General features: G+C 46.0%; 1 protein-coding gene across 1 annotated transcript in view; it reads right to left on the bottom strand.

Annotated features, from left to right (window-relative positions):
* LOC124607422 (serine/threonine-protein phosphatase PP1-alpha-like) overlaps positions 1-16,611 on the bottom strand; it is a 558,241-nt gene that overhangs the window by 349,514 nt on the left and 192,116 nt on the right. The window contains exon 2 of the mRNA XM_047139747.1: positions 8,778-8,983. Within this exon, the coding sequence (XP_046995703.1) occupies positions 8,778-8,983 (206 nt within the window). The remainder of the gene's footprint in view (positions 1-8,777; positions 8,984-16,611) is intronic.

Raw genomic sequence — 16,611 nt, 5'->3', positions numbered from 1 at the left:
ATATAACTAAATCAATTACTCCATATTTATAATCGATATTTGTACGATTGACATGACGGTAACATCGATACTTGGGCGCTATATTCGGATAGCATCATCACCATCATCTGACTCATAGCAGAGAAAACTCAGCTCTACTTTCTTTTAATATTGATATATTTGCAACATAAGAATGCTACCTACAGTTTTTTGCTTTGAAGTTCTTGGAGAGATTTTGACAGCTGTCGGTAGTCTATTTTTGTAACCTCCTCCCACTTGCAATTGAGGTTGGCAGAAATGTCTGAAATGTAATTCTCGAAACCTCTTCAGTTTGTGCAGTTCGTTGTGTGTTTATGTTAGTGGTTTTACAGTCTGACGACAAAAAAAGAAAATCCTTCTCAAAAGTGATGTGTGGAAGCATTTTAAATCAAACGGTTTTCCTCAGAGAAGTAAAGTGAAGGCAGCAAATGCCAACAAATGCAACAAATCAGTTGTTTGTAACTTCTTTGTGAGATAAACATTGGAAATGATTTTTTCATTCATATTGTCTGTATTTTGAATAATTTTGGTTATGTATCGTTTCTCTACATTTTTTCCTTATAGTGCAGTATAAGTTTTCCTCTAGATTTCTTTGTTTATATGTAAATATGTATAATTAAATTTGATTTTCTTTCATTTTTAGTAATTCATATAACCGACTCGTTACGGTTTAGAATAACGCAGCCAATCATAAGTTATAATCTGAATTTTAAAACAACTTTTGGCACCAATATATCGAAATATCCATATATACTACTTGAAAATGAAAAAGGAACACCTTGACGCAAATGACTGAGGAAAGCCACCACACTTGCACGGGACACAATGAGAGGGCAGTTAATGCGATGAACAAAATCGCAGCGCTGCAAACAAACTAGGAACTGCATTATCAGTTGTGGAATGTTGCAAGCTTCGCAGGAGTTGTTCACCTTCAGAACCAGCCAGAAGCTCCTCCTGTGGCTGCAACTTTGGTAGCATGCAGTGGCAGAGTGGACGTGAAACGTTTGGGCAAGTGACAGTGTTTCAGCGAGCACGTAAAGCGAGTCTGCGGGAGGCTGAGTGATCATAGCGCATTAATGTGTTAGACGTGAGTCGAGAGGTCTCCACAGTGCATCGATGTTGTGGCCAGTGGTCAGCAGAAGGTGCACGTGCCCGTCTGCCTGGGTCCGGACAGTGGCGACAAGGAGATGCACGCCAAGACCGTCGCGTCTTACGAAGTGCCACCGCACAGCGACTTAAAAGAAAAGGGGGGGAGGCACTGTTACTCAGGGATTATCGCCAAGTACCATTTGCAACCGTCTCTGTGAAGCACGCTACGTTCCTGCCTGCCGTTTGGGCTTGTACCGCTCACGCCCCAACATTGTGCAGCTCCTTCCAGTGGTGTCGAAACAGGCGCTAATGGAAGAACGACTGGAGACTGCCTTCAGTGACGAGAGTCGCTTCTGCTTTGGGCCGATGATGGCCGTATGGTATGTGGCATCCTGCAGGTGAATGCCAACGTCTGAAGTGTATGTGACAGGAGCACACAAGGCCAACACCCGGGATAATGATGGTGTTGGTGTTGGTGGTGGTGGGGTGGGGTGGGGTGGGGGTGGGGTGAGCCATGTCCTATAATGGCCATTCTCCTCTGGTGATCGTTAGGGAACATTGGTCAGTGTACGGTACATCCAAAACATCATTCAGCCTGTTGTCCTACCGTTCGTGCACCTACAAGGCGGTACATTTTTCCGGTATGACGATGCACGTCTCCAAGCGATAACTTCAATCTGCATTAATGGGAAAGGACGGCATACAGGGTATTAGCGCTGACACTTCGCACACGCTATCGACTGTACTCGCCATGAATGGCTCTGCGATGTGATTGTTGCGTATGTCCTCAAGAGTGTATCAAAAAAATATCCGTCTGCTGGGTCGACGACTTCATTGTGTTCATTTTTCATTTTGCTGCAGTGTTTTTATTCGAATATTGGTCGGTATAGAGTCACCGTGGTACTAGATTATAGTGAATATCGCCATTTATCTTCCGCTGTACCAACCGTACTATGCACTGCTGGCCGCCTCTTGCTACCGTCTGCCGTAGTCTGTTCATAATTAGTTCAGAACTGACAGTTCAGCAGGAGCATGTGGAGACATGGTGCAGAGTTGCCACGTATTGCACAGAACACACGTATAATCTTAAATTTCGTTCACTGCGCAAGCTGATCATTGTACCGTAATGGAACTGACATCACTTTGTTCTGGAACAGCTGCACTACGTTTCCCTTTCCTTTTTATTTTCGGCGACAAATTATTCGCACGATCTACCGGTGGTTTACGAAAATACAGTTCTTGACAACATTATCGAATCGTCAACATGCGGGAAACTATTTTGTAGTTGAAGTTAGTGGAACACGTAAAGCAAACTTAATCTTAAGAATACATCACATTTTAGTCTACGCCAAACGGGAACTCTGTCAGAGTTTCCTAACACTAGACAGTTTCACTTAAATATAGTTATGTACAATACTTAAGAAAGTAACTTTCTCATGAACTCTCACTGCCAAGTAACAAAGCTCGATGGAACTTGGGCTATACATAGAAACAAAGATGTAGTACAGAAGGTAACAAAAACAAATACGCAACAGAACGAATAGAAATGACAGTTTTATTCAAAGAAACAATTACATTGAAGTCGCCGCGAGTTTTTTGGTCCCTTGCGCATTGCAAAAGACGGGACATAATTCTTAATAGGTTGTATGATCACTAGGGTCAGTAATGCATACTCTGCAGCGTGTTACCACGAGCGTGGTAAGGAGGTCTTGGGGTTGGGCGTTTCGTGTTTCCACCAACGTAGCTGCCAGCTGCTGGATGGTTGTTGGTGACTGTGGGCCTGCTGCAGTACGTCCCCGCAATGCATCCTACACGTGCTCGATGGTATTTAACTCGGGGAAAGAGGCACGCCAGGCTATTCGCCGAATATACCACGTCCAAGACGTTCCTACATGTGCTGTTTGATGAGGTCCCACACTGTCATCCATAAAAATGAATCCAGGGAAAGAGTGCCATATCACAATAACGCTGATTGCTGAGTGTACCATGTTCAAACAGCTGGAAGTCAGTACCTTCATGCAACATTATGTTTGCCCACACCAAAACACCTGGTCCACGAAAACAATCATATTCGACAATGCTGGAGGTTTCTTCATTCGATGAGATGTGGGAACACTTTAAGACACCCAAGGACATTGGCGAAAATGATAGTTTTAATGGTCCAGGTTGTAAGGTGGCAGAATAAATGACGGTCAATTTCGCACCTTTCATAAGAGTTTTATACATCGTAACGGGAAGCTGAATATGGCACTCAACTTACTTCGGCAGTAATGAGCAGATTTGCCTATAAGTATGTAATGCAAAAGGGATGACACTCAATCGACAGTATTAACACACCCCTCCTATATAATGCATGTCAATGAGCAGAAGGTGAAACATGCAGCGAGAGGAAACATTTTGTGGGGAAGCCAGTACGGGCACACATAAAAGACTGCACCCCGGGAGGCACTACGGAGAGCTCTTGTTCCAAGTGGATACGAACAAAACCAGTGATGCAGTTGATCACGTGAACAGCGAATGGTACACGTGTGAGTGGGCACGAAACGTCGGATTCGTGGAAACGAACTAGGAAGGAGTAAAGTGCCGAGATTTCGACGCAGTTCAATGGTAGGGCCCTTGTGATTGGTAGAGAGTTTCCACAAAATAAGAGGAACACTCCTATCGGTCGAAAAAAGCCATGACGTGGAGAACGAAAGAACCTGGGTGGTGAGAGAGTTCGGCTACGAGAAAGACGAGAACGAAATTTTGGTGGACTCTTCTCCGAACTCGCGGCAAGTGCAGAACGGAGTGCATAACGCTCTGTACGCGCAGAGGAGAAATTTGACTGAACACTGCGTTCACTGCGACTGACATTCAGCTAGATATTAGCTGTAGCATCGTTGAGCTCCCACTGTGGAGAACCAGCCAGTTGGTTAATTGTCATTGTGAGGACTGAGAGGGCATTTTAATATGAACGCTGCTCCAGTCATGCGCATGCATATCGCTATATTCCAAAACTAGGGATGAGCGCATATTTTCTCGCATCGCGAGAAAGATAGGGAGAATTTCTGCTGAAAAAAATCAGCAAAGGCATAATTAAATTTTATAGGAATTTCAGTGGGTGAGAGCAGCCATGAAGGCGACAGCTCATCGCAGCTAAGGTAAATACCGCACGCAGAGGCATAAACTTGCTGGTTCACATGCTTGCGTCCACTGTAAACTCGAGCGACCTTGGGTAATCTTTTGCTCAACTTATCACAAAACTAACCATCCTCCGTAGACTTGATTGTCATCATAAAAAGTACCAAACTTTGAACTGGAATCGGATGATTTATCGTAGTACTGGCCAACATCAGGACATAGTCGTAAGAGAAATTTTATAAAGAAACTTCTAGTTAAAATTTACCATTGTAGTGTTTAGGATTATTTCACTTTCTGAGGACGAGCCGCGTTCGTTTGACAACTGTCGTAACATTGTCACATTATAAACTGTGTAAATGCGTGCATTTCTGTGATAAGTTTGCAACATTAAACCAAAGTTATTTACAGCTTACACAGTTGTTATTGATCAGACACGAACCTTACAAGGTGTTATGGTGCAGGGAGGCACATTGTTGCATGTCCGTAGTGATCTCTAAAATCTTTGAACAGGGTACACTCGCCCCTTCACGTTATTGGGACACTGTACTCCTTCCCATGCCGGTCCTTTCAGGTGTGCATGCTCCACTGACTTCATTTTTATGGACGGCAATGCGCGACCGCACAGAACTGTGCTGCTGGAGGAGCCCTTGGAACGTGAGGATATTCGACGAATCGGCTGGCCTGCCATTTTTACCGACTTAAAACTCATTGACCACGTTTGGGATGTGTTGGAGACATGCACTGTAGCTCGTACTCATGCCCCAACGACCATCCACCAATTGTCAATAGTGGTGGGAGAGGAATGGAACGTCCTACCACAAGAACGCGTACAAATCTTGGTGGCAGTACGAGAGCACGTTGCAGAGCATACACGCAGTCGGTGGTTAACACACACCCGATTAGGAATGATGTCTCGCCTTTTCTAATGTTGAGGAAATCTTCATGAATCGCGGCGACTTGACAGTAATTTTTGTACCAGCGTCGTTTCTGTTCGTCCTATTGAGTATTTCTTTCAGTTACCTCCTGTACTGTATTGTACTGTAGCAGTTCTTTGTAGGTGTTCTCCAAGTCCCATCGAGCAATGTACTCGTAATTTGCCAGTGATACAGCATTAGTCTGTAAGTTTTCCACACACAAATCAATGCCTCCTTTAGTATTAGCGGGTCCGCTTCTCATGCCATCTAGTGGCCAATTGAGCATATTTTGGGGTATCCAAATGTTTTTGATCAGATAGTATATTGTGAAGAATAGTTTATTTCTCCGTTAACTAGTTTCGGACTTAAGTCTTTCATCATACGGCAGCGACAATTTCTAGCATAAATTTCACATATTATCTTGAGGAGAAATTTAAGTTGTATAGCACAACACAGCGGTCTTCTTGCTTGATGTGTTCGAAGCTGTACCATGAGCCAGGAGCTGCCATTCCTCCACAGACATTCATGCGCTTCTCAGTTAAGTGTGAGGGTGAGTGAGTGTGTGTTGTCAACAGCAGACAGGGAATTCACGAATTGATCAATGTCTATGTCGAGTTAAAAATACGAGTAAGTGTGATATACATGAAATTTATGGTCTACAAGACAAATTGGATTCATCAAAAATTATTGAATATTTACCACACACAGGGCGTCCGTTATTAAAGTTCCAGTTTAAAAACGCTGTGTAGAGAGAACCACTGCTCAGAATGACGCCAAATTTGCGCAGAAATTTATTGACATAGAGGGAACAAAACAAAAATTAACGAAAAATTTGCCAATAGATGGCGCTGTCAAGAGTCTTGACGTAAATAGGGTCGGCCGCAAAACGCAGATGAATCGTAATACAACGGCTATGGTTTGAGTTGTACATTATACCATTCGTACTGGTTCAGCGTGCATGACTGCACAAGTTTGGCAGTCAATAATTGTGGCGCAGTTACTTAGGTAAGCCCATTCACCACAGTATGGTTGTACCATATCGGATAGGAAAAAATCGTTTTTTTAATTGTCCTTGGACCAAGAACCGGATAAGAAGCAAAATTACATTCGGTTTTTAATAGACGTGGTACTGGCGCAAGGCATGTTCAGTGTGCTGTCCACCGTTTTCTGCCACTAATTGAAATCGAACAATATCATATTCCACAACAGTTCTGAGTGTCTCGGGGGTCACGTTCAAAATACATTGCACAAAGATTACTTTCAGTGCAGCTACGTTCGCAATTGGACCCCTGAACACGTCTTTCGTATAACCCTACAGCCAGAAGTAACGTGGATTATAGGATGATCTGGAAGGCCAGGCTGTAGGAAAATGACGGAATTCTGAAATGCCTCCGCAGCAGCCGATTCGCTGGCTCTGAAATGTGCGGAGGAGCGCCATCTTACATAAAAATGATCATATTCACACATCCATGTTGTTGATGGGTTGGGATGACTTTGGTGTGCAAAAGCCTCTTATGATGTTTACCAGTTACGGTAAACGTAACAGGGCCCCCACGACTCAAGTTTTCTAAAAAAAATACGGCCCTATGATAAACGATGTAGTCAACCCGCAACACACAGTCATCTTTGCAGAATGACGTGGTACCGGTTAATGTGGGCGCAAATTTTCAGTCGCCTGTATTCTGTATTCTGTAATTCTGCATATTTTCATGTCCTTGGAGGTGGAAATGAGCTTCGTCTATCCACAGAGTGTTCCATTGCCATTCATTGTCCTCTTGCATGCGAGCAAGAAATTACAGAGTGAACTTTTGTCTTGCTGGCAGGTCAGCAGGGAGCAACTCCTGAACATGGATGTTTTTGACAAACTGCCTATTGGCTTCTGTCTCGGGTTCTTCGGCCGACGTTCATCTAATGATTTTTCTGACGTTTCGCCAGCACGAGTGGCTGGCATTGTCAAAGCTTCACCCTCCATTGCCGGTGGTGAACTGGAGCCGAGCTCGCGGGCGCGGACTATATGTACCTGGCGCGCCAACGTCCGAGGGCTTCTACGCGGTCATTTCCGGTGCGGTTCTCCTCTTGCTACCAGCGACGGTCGTTCGCTGCAGTACGGGAAGCCAGGATCCGTTTACCTTAAGGCTTTCCTCTTTCTTGTTCAAACTGTTCGCGTGTTTTTGTATTTCTACCGCTTCTCTGAACAAGCGCGTGTGATAGTGGTTCTCTACAGCCAGAACTTCCGTGTCGGCGAATTTTATTCCGTAGTCGGTCTCATTCAGTGCGTGTTCTGCCACGGCCGATTTCTCCACCTGCCCCAACCTACAATGTCGCTTATGCTCGTTGCTCCTGGTGTTGATGGATCGTCCAGTCATTCCGACATAAACTTTTCCGCATGTGCATGGTATGCGGTACATTCCCGACATTGCAAGTGGGTCTCTTTTCTCCTTCGCCGATCTAAGACGGCGTTGCCTGGATCTCTGCACCCACCCGCTTTTATAAGGCCCTCCAAATCATCGAATGCCATGCGCTCTGCTTGCCTTCTGTATCCACCCTTCCCCAACATGGTTCCTGTATGAATTCATCCCCTTCTCCCACCTCCTCCTTTACCTCCAACATCTCCAACTCCTTTACACTGTCCACAGGCCTGATCCCCCCCACCCACCCCCTGGTTTCCTCCTTCCTCTCCATCCCCCACCCATTGCTGCACCCATATCGCTGTATTCCTCACTCTCTCCACCTCCACACCCTCCACTTTCTTCATCAGGGCAATTTCCAGCGCCTCCTCCTCCCGGATGACGAAATTCGCCGTGATATATACCCTTCCTTCCAACTACAACCTGGCCTTGTTCTCCCCCCCCTCCCCAGGGCCCCCTTTTTCCTCTCCTCTCCTCCTCCCAGAGCGGCTTTCCCTCCTCCCCCCCTGAGACCCTGCACCACATCCTCACCTCTTTCCCTCCCACGTCCCTCCCACCATGGCCCTCTTTGGCGCCCCATCCGCCCATCTCCCCCCTCTCTTCCCCTCCCTCCCTTCTTCTCCTTGTGCCTGGCAGATCCTCCATTTTGATCATCGTCATCAGTGTGCCATGTCAGAGTTGTGTTTCGTGCTGTTCTCCTGTGCGTCGAGAGGTGTGATTTTAATTGTGTGCTGGCCTTGTACTTAGTGTTACTGTTGGTGATTGTTAGGTGCTACGCCATCCGTCGATACTTTTATGCTCCGGTCATACTGCGCCTTGTGTTCTTTTAACTGTCTCACTGAGCGGTTTATCGTTGCGCTACTTTTTGACTGTTTTATCTCCATTTTACAGTTGCCCCTTTTTGTCTATTGTCTTCCTTAATGTTCCCCTTTTTTATATCTAAGTACACCATGTTTTCTCCTTTATGTTATTTTTAAATGTCTTCCATTGCATGTTCTATGTCTTTCGGCTGAAGAGCAGCGAATATGCTTCTGCCAGCCCGCCCCGATGGAGAATTGAAATACAATAAAGAAAAAAAAAAAAGAATTATGGAAGCTGTACTCATGGAAATGCAGCGATGCTTTAGCTGTATCGACAGCCTTATAGCAGTGTATGAATATGGGTAGTAATTCTTCAAAATATCGATGCCACGTGTTATTTGTGAAGCGGCAGCAGCTGCGTGACTGACCTGTCGACATAGTCGCCGAGGAAGAGGTAGTTGGCGGCGGGCGGGTGGCCCAGCTTGTCGAAGTGCCGCAGCAGGTCGTCGTACTGGCCGTGGATGTCGCCGGCCACGTTAACGGGTGCCTCCAGCTCCAGCAGCATCGGCTGCTGGAGGAACAGCTCGCGCGTCGACAGGCACAGCGTGCGTACCTGCCACTCCGCCAGCGACGCCTGCACGCAAACACACACACACACTTTCCTCATCATCCTCTCTAACTTCTGCATAGTCTGTCAAATCTCTGCACACCAAATACCAAATTTTGGCTCTACTCAAGACCATTATAAAGAAGGAGCAGCTTGAACAACAGTTTTGGACTGAAATTTCGTTCATAAATAAGGAGGCTTATGCGGCTGGTGTCGCCATAATAAAAATTCTGTGTACTGCTGTAACGTAGCAAATTATTCTAAACCTGAACACCTTGCAGTGAAGTAGTGTGTCTTGCCCAGTACCTGATGAGAGAGCTTTTTAATTCTCTCATGAGGACAGCTTTCTCGGTCCGCTGGGGCACCGCGAGCTAGCTATCGCGGGCGTATGTACGGCACCGTAAAAATCTCAGTTCAATACCCTAAATACTTTTCGAAATATTAAATTCTACCTAAAAACCTGGTGTTACAAAACTAAGCTAGAGTCTATACTGTATTCATCTATAGTATCAGTTGAAACTGTAACAAAAAGGATTCAATTCATAGAAGTTAATTTTTGTAGACTTTCGTTTGCTTTCATTGCAATAGCTGCTGACGCAATAGTAGCAATTTCGAAAATTATTGTTTAATTATGCTTTGTTGTGTGAATGTTGTTGAGAGAGTGAGAGAGTGTATGGAGGACATATGTAAAGTGTGGCTGTTTTATTTTATTAAAAACTGTGTAAAATGTATCTTGGGAAAGTTCCTGTGTAATCATGAACCATGTGGCGTATCTCCCAGTGTGCATGCCTTTGTACACTCCTGGAAATGGAAAAAAGAACACATTGACACCGGTGTGTCAGACCCACCATACTTGCTCCGGACACTGCGAGAGGGCTGTACAAGCAATGATCACACGCACGGCACAGCGGACACACCAGGAACCGCGGTGTTGGCCGTCGAATGGCGCTAGCTGCGCAGCATTTGTGCACCGCCGCCGTCAGTGTCAGCCAGTTTGCCGTGGCATACGGAGCTCCATCGCAGTCTTTAACACTGGTAGCATGCCGCGACAGCGTGGATGTGAACCGTATGTGCAGTTGACGGACTTTGAGCGAGGGCGTATAGTGGGCATGCGGGAGGCCGGGTGGACGTACCGCCGAATTGCTCAACACGTGGGGCGCGAGGTCTCCACAGTACATCGATGTTGTCGCCAGTGGTCGGCGGAAGGTGCACGTGCCCGTCGACCTGGGACCGGACCGCAGCGACGCACGGATGCACGCCAAGACCGTAGGATCCTACGCAGTGCCGTAGGGGACCGCACCGCCACTTCCCACCAAATTAGGGACACTGTTGCTCCTGGGGTATCGGCTAGGACCATTCGCAACCGTCTCCATGAAGCTGGGCTACGGTCCCGCACACCGTTAGGCCGTCTTCCGCTCACGCCCCAACATCGTGCAGCCCGCCTCCAGTGGTGTCGCGACAGGCGTGAATGGAGGGACGAATGGAGACGTGTCGTCTTCAGCGATGAGAGTCGCTTCTGCCTTGGTGCCAATGATGGTCGTATGCGTGTTTGGCGCCGTGCAGGTGAGCGCCACAATCAGGACTGCATACGACCGAGGCACACAGGGCCAACACCCGGCATCATGGTGTGGGGAGCGATCTCCTACACTGGCCGTACACCACTGGTGATCGTCGAGGGGACACTGAATAGTGCACGGTACATCCAAACCGTCATCGAACCCATCGTTCTACCATTCCTAGACCGGCAAGGGAACTTGCTGTTCCAATAGGACAATGCACGTCCGCATGTATTCCGTGCCACCCAACGTGCTCTAGAAGGTGTAAGTCAACTACCCTGGCCAGCAAGATCTCCGGATCTGTCCCCCATTGAGCATGTTTGGGACTGGATGAAGCGTCGTCTCACGCGGTCTGCACGTCCAGCACGAACGCTGGTCCAACTGAGGCGCCAGGTGGAAATGGCATGGCAAGCCGTTCCACAGGACTACATCCAGCATCTCTACGATCGTCTCCATGGGAGAATAGCAGCCTGCATTGCTGCGAAAGGTGGATATACACTGTAGTAGTGCCGACATTGTGCATGCTCTGTTGCCTGTGTCTATGTGCCTGTGGTTCTGTCAGTGTGATCATGTGATGTATCTGACCCCAGGAATGTGTCAATAAAGTTTCCCCTTCCTGGGACAATGAATTCACGGTGTTCTTATTTCAATTTCCAGGAGTGTATAAAAGCAGCCACAAGAGAAGTTTGAAATTGAATCAATTACTATTTCATTTCCGCGAATAAGCCGTATTTTTTTAAAATTAAATTTGGTTTCGTAAAATTAGAATCTCTAAGTTTCCTTTAATTTACGTCTATGGTCACAAACTTTTTGTTAACAGACTACCGGCTTCTGTCTTTAATGACCAAGATCAGATCTGTTTCATAAAAACAAAGTCCTAACGTGCTGCAGCCATAGTGGCATCGTCAAATGTTAAATGCGGAATCAGCAGGTTGTGAAATTAGAATCTCTTTTATAAATTGCTCTCTGTGATTGTATTGGATGACTTAGGAATTACCAAAAGTGTGAGCACGCGAGCTGTTCCAATAGGCTGCCTAAATCATCAGTCAATAGGAATTAAGCATCCTCCGTGCTTTGTGGAGGGGTTTGTAATAAGGTTCTGTGCCTCTAAGAGTCACTCGGGAACCTTCTTGCAGTGCACACCAATGTTAGACCGCTCTACGCAAATTCGTTCCACGATGAAGAAAATCTTACGTTTTGTCGCCTCTCGTATCATAAATGTAAAGCAGTTGCATTATTGATAAATTTGGTGGAAGCTTGCATATTTTAAGCGGTTTTGTTTGGAAGTTGCGCGTGAACTTTCTTGTCGTACTTAAATTCCGCGTGGCGTGTTTCGTGAACATCATGACACATAATGGCGAGCACTTCTTCATAGGAAGGCCACTGAACGACTGCATGTAGTACCTCGCGAACAGCAGCGGGTTAGAGATTGTCGAGCCCGTTAAAATCATTTTGGTCAGAATGATAAACTTCTGGCTGCTTTCGTGTGGAGAGCTTGTCGTCGTAACAGTTATCAGCTTGCACCAACACTACACTGAAGAGCCAAAGAAACTGGTACACCTTCCTAATGTCGTGTCCCCTAGACTTAGAACTACTTAAACCTAACTAACCTAAGGACATCACACACAACCATGCCCGAGGCAGGATTCGAACCTGCGATCGTAGCAGCAGCGTGGTCGCGCACAGAAAATGAATGCAACGGACACCCTTGACATTAAGTCTCTCTTCACCAACATATCAGTAGAATAGACTATCAGCACCACTCACGAACGGATACCATCTGATGCGTGTCCTAGCTCGTGGTTAGCATCGCTGCATCTAGATGGCGGGGGCACGGGTTGAATTCCCATGCCCAGGTCGGTGATTTTCTTCGCTCGGGGACTTGATGTTTGTATTGCTTTAATCATTTCACCTCATCTTCCATCACAAAGACGCGCAAGTCGTCCATGTGTCGTCAAACAGAAAGACTCGTAGCACGTGCCTGAACAAACACAGACGGGCCCCTCCAACCAGTAATGCCATACGATCATCTAATTTCATCGAAAATCGGTGATCTAGTGCTATAATGTTTGTGGTCAACATGTTGCACCTAACGGGATAAATACTAAGAACAGGCGGACGGATTTCTTCATTCAAGCATTTGAGCGAACTGCTTTTAGCTCCGCAGAGTTCTGCTCACGCTGTCGGTTGTGATACGTGGACTACACATTCGTCATGTTGCTTCATGGAGAAGCATAGTTGCGTAAGTTACAGCAGTATATTAACAGTCTGCATACGAACGTCCAGTTCACGCTATAACAGGAAGATGACGATGCAGTGCCTTTCGTGAACTTGGAAGGTCTACGAAACTCTCGGTGACAAACTGGAGCATAGCGTCTACCGGAAACCTACCCACACCAGTCGCTATCTACTCGCCGAATCCTATTCTCATCCGGCTCAGAACTGAACCGTCCTATACACACTGATTGCCCGAGCTCACCACATCAGCGGTAACAACAGTATCAAACAAGAACGGAAAAAGTTGCTAACACCTTTATAATCGAGCAGTATGGCCATAAAATAGTAAGAATAACAACTAAATTCAGTAGTAAGTTAAATACGGAAAATAAATAAATCAACTCCCGTGGCGCACTTATTTCAAGGGAGTCGGTGATGGAGTAAGCACGGTGCTTTGCAGAGGATGTATCAAACCGGCACAACAAATCGGTCCTAATGGAGCACCAGCGTGATTGTGGGCAGGCTATTAATTTCCAAGAAGAACTAATATTTTCAGGATGGCCGTGGATGCACACTCGCAAAATATGGAAGGCAACTGAAATCCTCAGGCACCCTGAGAACTTTAACAGGGAAGGCGACTACAAGTCACTGGCGTCCTGGATGCCAGCGATCGTGGTACGACGGGCCGCGAGAGATCACAGAGCAGCGGCCAACTGCGGGAGAACACGCCACACAGAAGCTTGTCGCTGCCTCGTAGCGGGCTACCAATTACTAGCAGGCGTGTCACCCACGAATATTCTGAGACATATCCCCTCCCTCCGTTCTTACACCGACCAGTGGCCTTTCAGAGCCAATAACACTGAGAAATGTGGCGTCGTTCACCTTATGACACCTTTAGAAATCCAGTTCACTAATGTACAAACTACCGAATACTTTAGTCTATGCCCAGGGAAAGGCCGCTGCAACATGGCCGAAACGTCGGTTACTTCATTTTAGGACTAGCTGAGAAACGCGGCATTGCCAAAGTATTTATTTATTACAAAATTCTATTATTCCATCTCCTCCCCACTCTCTCCCTATCTCCTCTTGCCTCCTCTCTTAACATCTCCTACCCCTTTTCTATTCCCCTTCTCCTTTCCCTCTATCCACCGATCCCCTCACTCCTTATCCAACTCTTCTCCCTCCTCTCTTTATCCATGCCGCCTGCCCCTAACCATCACCTCCACCCATACCCCTCTCTGTCCATCTTTCCTAGACACTTCCTAACAGCCCGAAATTTAAGTACAGTTAGTTTTTTCGTACATAATGTGTAGAATTCACAAATGGAAAATTTTCGTAGTCAGTAACAGAGCATAACAGTCCGTAGTGTAACATGAAGAAGATGTCCGGTTGGGCTACCGAACACATACGACTTGCGGCACCTAAGACATTCAGAGATTTTTCTGTTTTCGTGACTTATAATTAACGTGATTAATCCAGGATAGTCTAATATCCAGAAGAAGCCCCAATACTTTTGCTGATGTTCGTGCGTTAAATCTAAAAGGACCGTCCGCAGCTCGTGGTCGTGCGGTAACGTTCTCGCTTCCCGCGCCCGGGTTCCCGGGTTCGACTCCCGGCCGGGTCAGGGATTTTCCTTGCCTCGTGATGACTGGGTGTTGTGTGATGTCCTTAGGTTAGTTAGGTTTAAATAGTTCTAAGTTCTAAGGGGCTGATGACCACAGATGTTAAGTCCCATAGTGCTCAGAGCCATTTGAACCAATCTAAAAGGACCCAGGCTTATCGTATTCAATAGTTACGTTCGGTGTTTTCGTGTAAAGAAAAATAAAGAAGATTTTTCACGCGACAAATTGACACCGTTCCTCATCGACCTTTCAGATCGTAGGTGAGTACCATTATCCATCCACGACCAACACAGTTCCAGACTGACAGGTGCAGTATATAAGCAGCCACCATCCGCATATTGTAGCAAATAAATAATGGGACCAAGCATGTTTTCCACACAAATAAGTAGGGGACATAGAGTAGCTCTTCGACGTATTCCTTTCCACGCTGAGAAGAGTCTGTACAAACTGTTGTTTTGCTTTCTAATGTAAGCAGTTCTACGGTAGGTGAATCACCTAAAACTTGCACCGCAAATATTGCGGAAATGAAAAATCCCGTTGATATGCGGTTTTCACAGGATGGATTGGTAGTAAGGGGGCTCGTATTGTTACCCAAGAAACAAGTTGTAATAATACTTAGAAAGGATATTTTTTGTGCAAACATACACTTTTTTAATTGGAATAATGCCTATTGATATTAACAAACTGAAAGTAGGGAAAATTAGAATGTCTGTGATGTTTTTTGCAGGTTTCTTGTGCGAGCCGTTTACGTGATATCGTATTTTGAAAAGTTCCCACACCGGCTAGTACAATACCTGCGGTAGCAGACACTAAAGAACAACACAAGTGCAAACACAAGTTACGTTGATTCTGACGAGTAACGAGACAACTGACCACCACAGGTTGTGTTTAGAGTGACCACCGGCAGCGGCACTGCACGCTTCTAGTCTGGTGTGGGATGACTGCTGTACACATGCTAGCATTTCAGCTAAGATGACCGAGCGCGTTACATATCATCGGGTGTAGTTGGTATGTCCTTGCAGGCAGCGTCTTTCAGCTTCCCCCCTCAGGGAAAAGTATACAGGCGTCAAATCATGGAACTGGGCCGGTCAATGTACGGGTCCCCTGGGTCCGATCCAACGATTTGGAAACAAATTGCGAAGACATACTGTAGTATTTCGTGCTCTATCGGCTGCACAGCATCATGTTGGTACCACAGGCTCCTCCTAGTCTGCAGAGGAGCTTCTAGCATCCGTGGAAGATGGTGCGTTAGGAGGCTGCGACACGTGCGCGTTAATTGTTCCGTCTATGAATCGCCGGCCTTCACTATCCCACACCACAAGTTTACACTCCATGGTCGCTGACATTCCACCTGACGAAACCAACGGGCACTGTCAGCAAACCAATAGGGCTTGTTTCAGCAGTTTACCTGGCCATCACTGGTAAATGTGGCTTCATCACTAAACGAGATACATGATACATCTGTCTTAAGGCCCATGTACATAAGTTAATGCGATTCTCATAATCGTTTCCGTCCAGCTCTTGATGGAGAGAGATGTGATGGGAATGGGCTCTATGTCGACGGAGAATGCGTAGCACACTTTCCTGACTCATGCCACTTCCTCGTGCGATTGTGCGGGTGCTAACGTACTAATCAACTGCAACAGCAGCAAGAACATTAATTTTCCCCTCTTCTGCTGTCACTTTTTTCTTTCTGTTACATTGTCTAGTTGTTGCATTACCACTTTCACATAACTGGTTGAAGCGGTTGATAAATAATTGACGATATGGTTGACGTCTATTGCGATATCTTGCCGCATAAACCGTACAAGAAAGAACTGCATATTTCTACACTTTCCAAACCCCATGCGCATGTTTGCTTTTTCCGCATTGGTAAATCCCATTGTCCTCTCACGACATACTACTTGGTCTGTCCCACACTAAATGACTAGCAAATCACAATGATCTCGAGGAACGCACAAGCATACAAAGCAAACATCACAAAATCGTAGTTAGCGGCTACGCAGGTTGAGTGGCACAGACAAGTGTCAGTGTGGAAACTTTTTAAAATACGACATCTTGTAAAAGACTCGCACAATATAAACAGACATTGTTCAATTTAAAAAAGTGTAAGTCTGCAAAAACGCACTTAGTAAGTATTATTACAATTTGTTTACTGGCTAACAGTATGAGCCCCTGACTACCAATCCATTCATGAAAACCGCAAATCACTAGCACTTTCCATTTCCGCAGTATACGCAGTCACGATTTAGGTGATGAG

The sequence above is a fragment of the Schistocerca americana genome, chromosome 3, assembly GCF_021461395.2.
Source record: "Schistocerca americana isolate TAMUIC-IGC-003095 chromosome 3, iqSchAmer2.1, whole genome shotgun sequence".
In the NCBI taxonomy this organism is placed as follows: Eukaryota; Metazoa; Arthropoda; class Insecta; order Orthoptera; family Acrididae; genus Schistocerca; species Schistocerca americana.
This window is presented reverse-complemented; position numbering and strand designations above follow the sequence as displayed.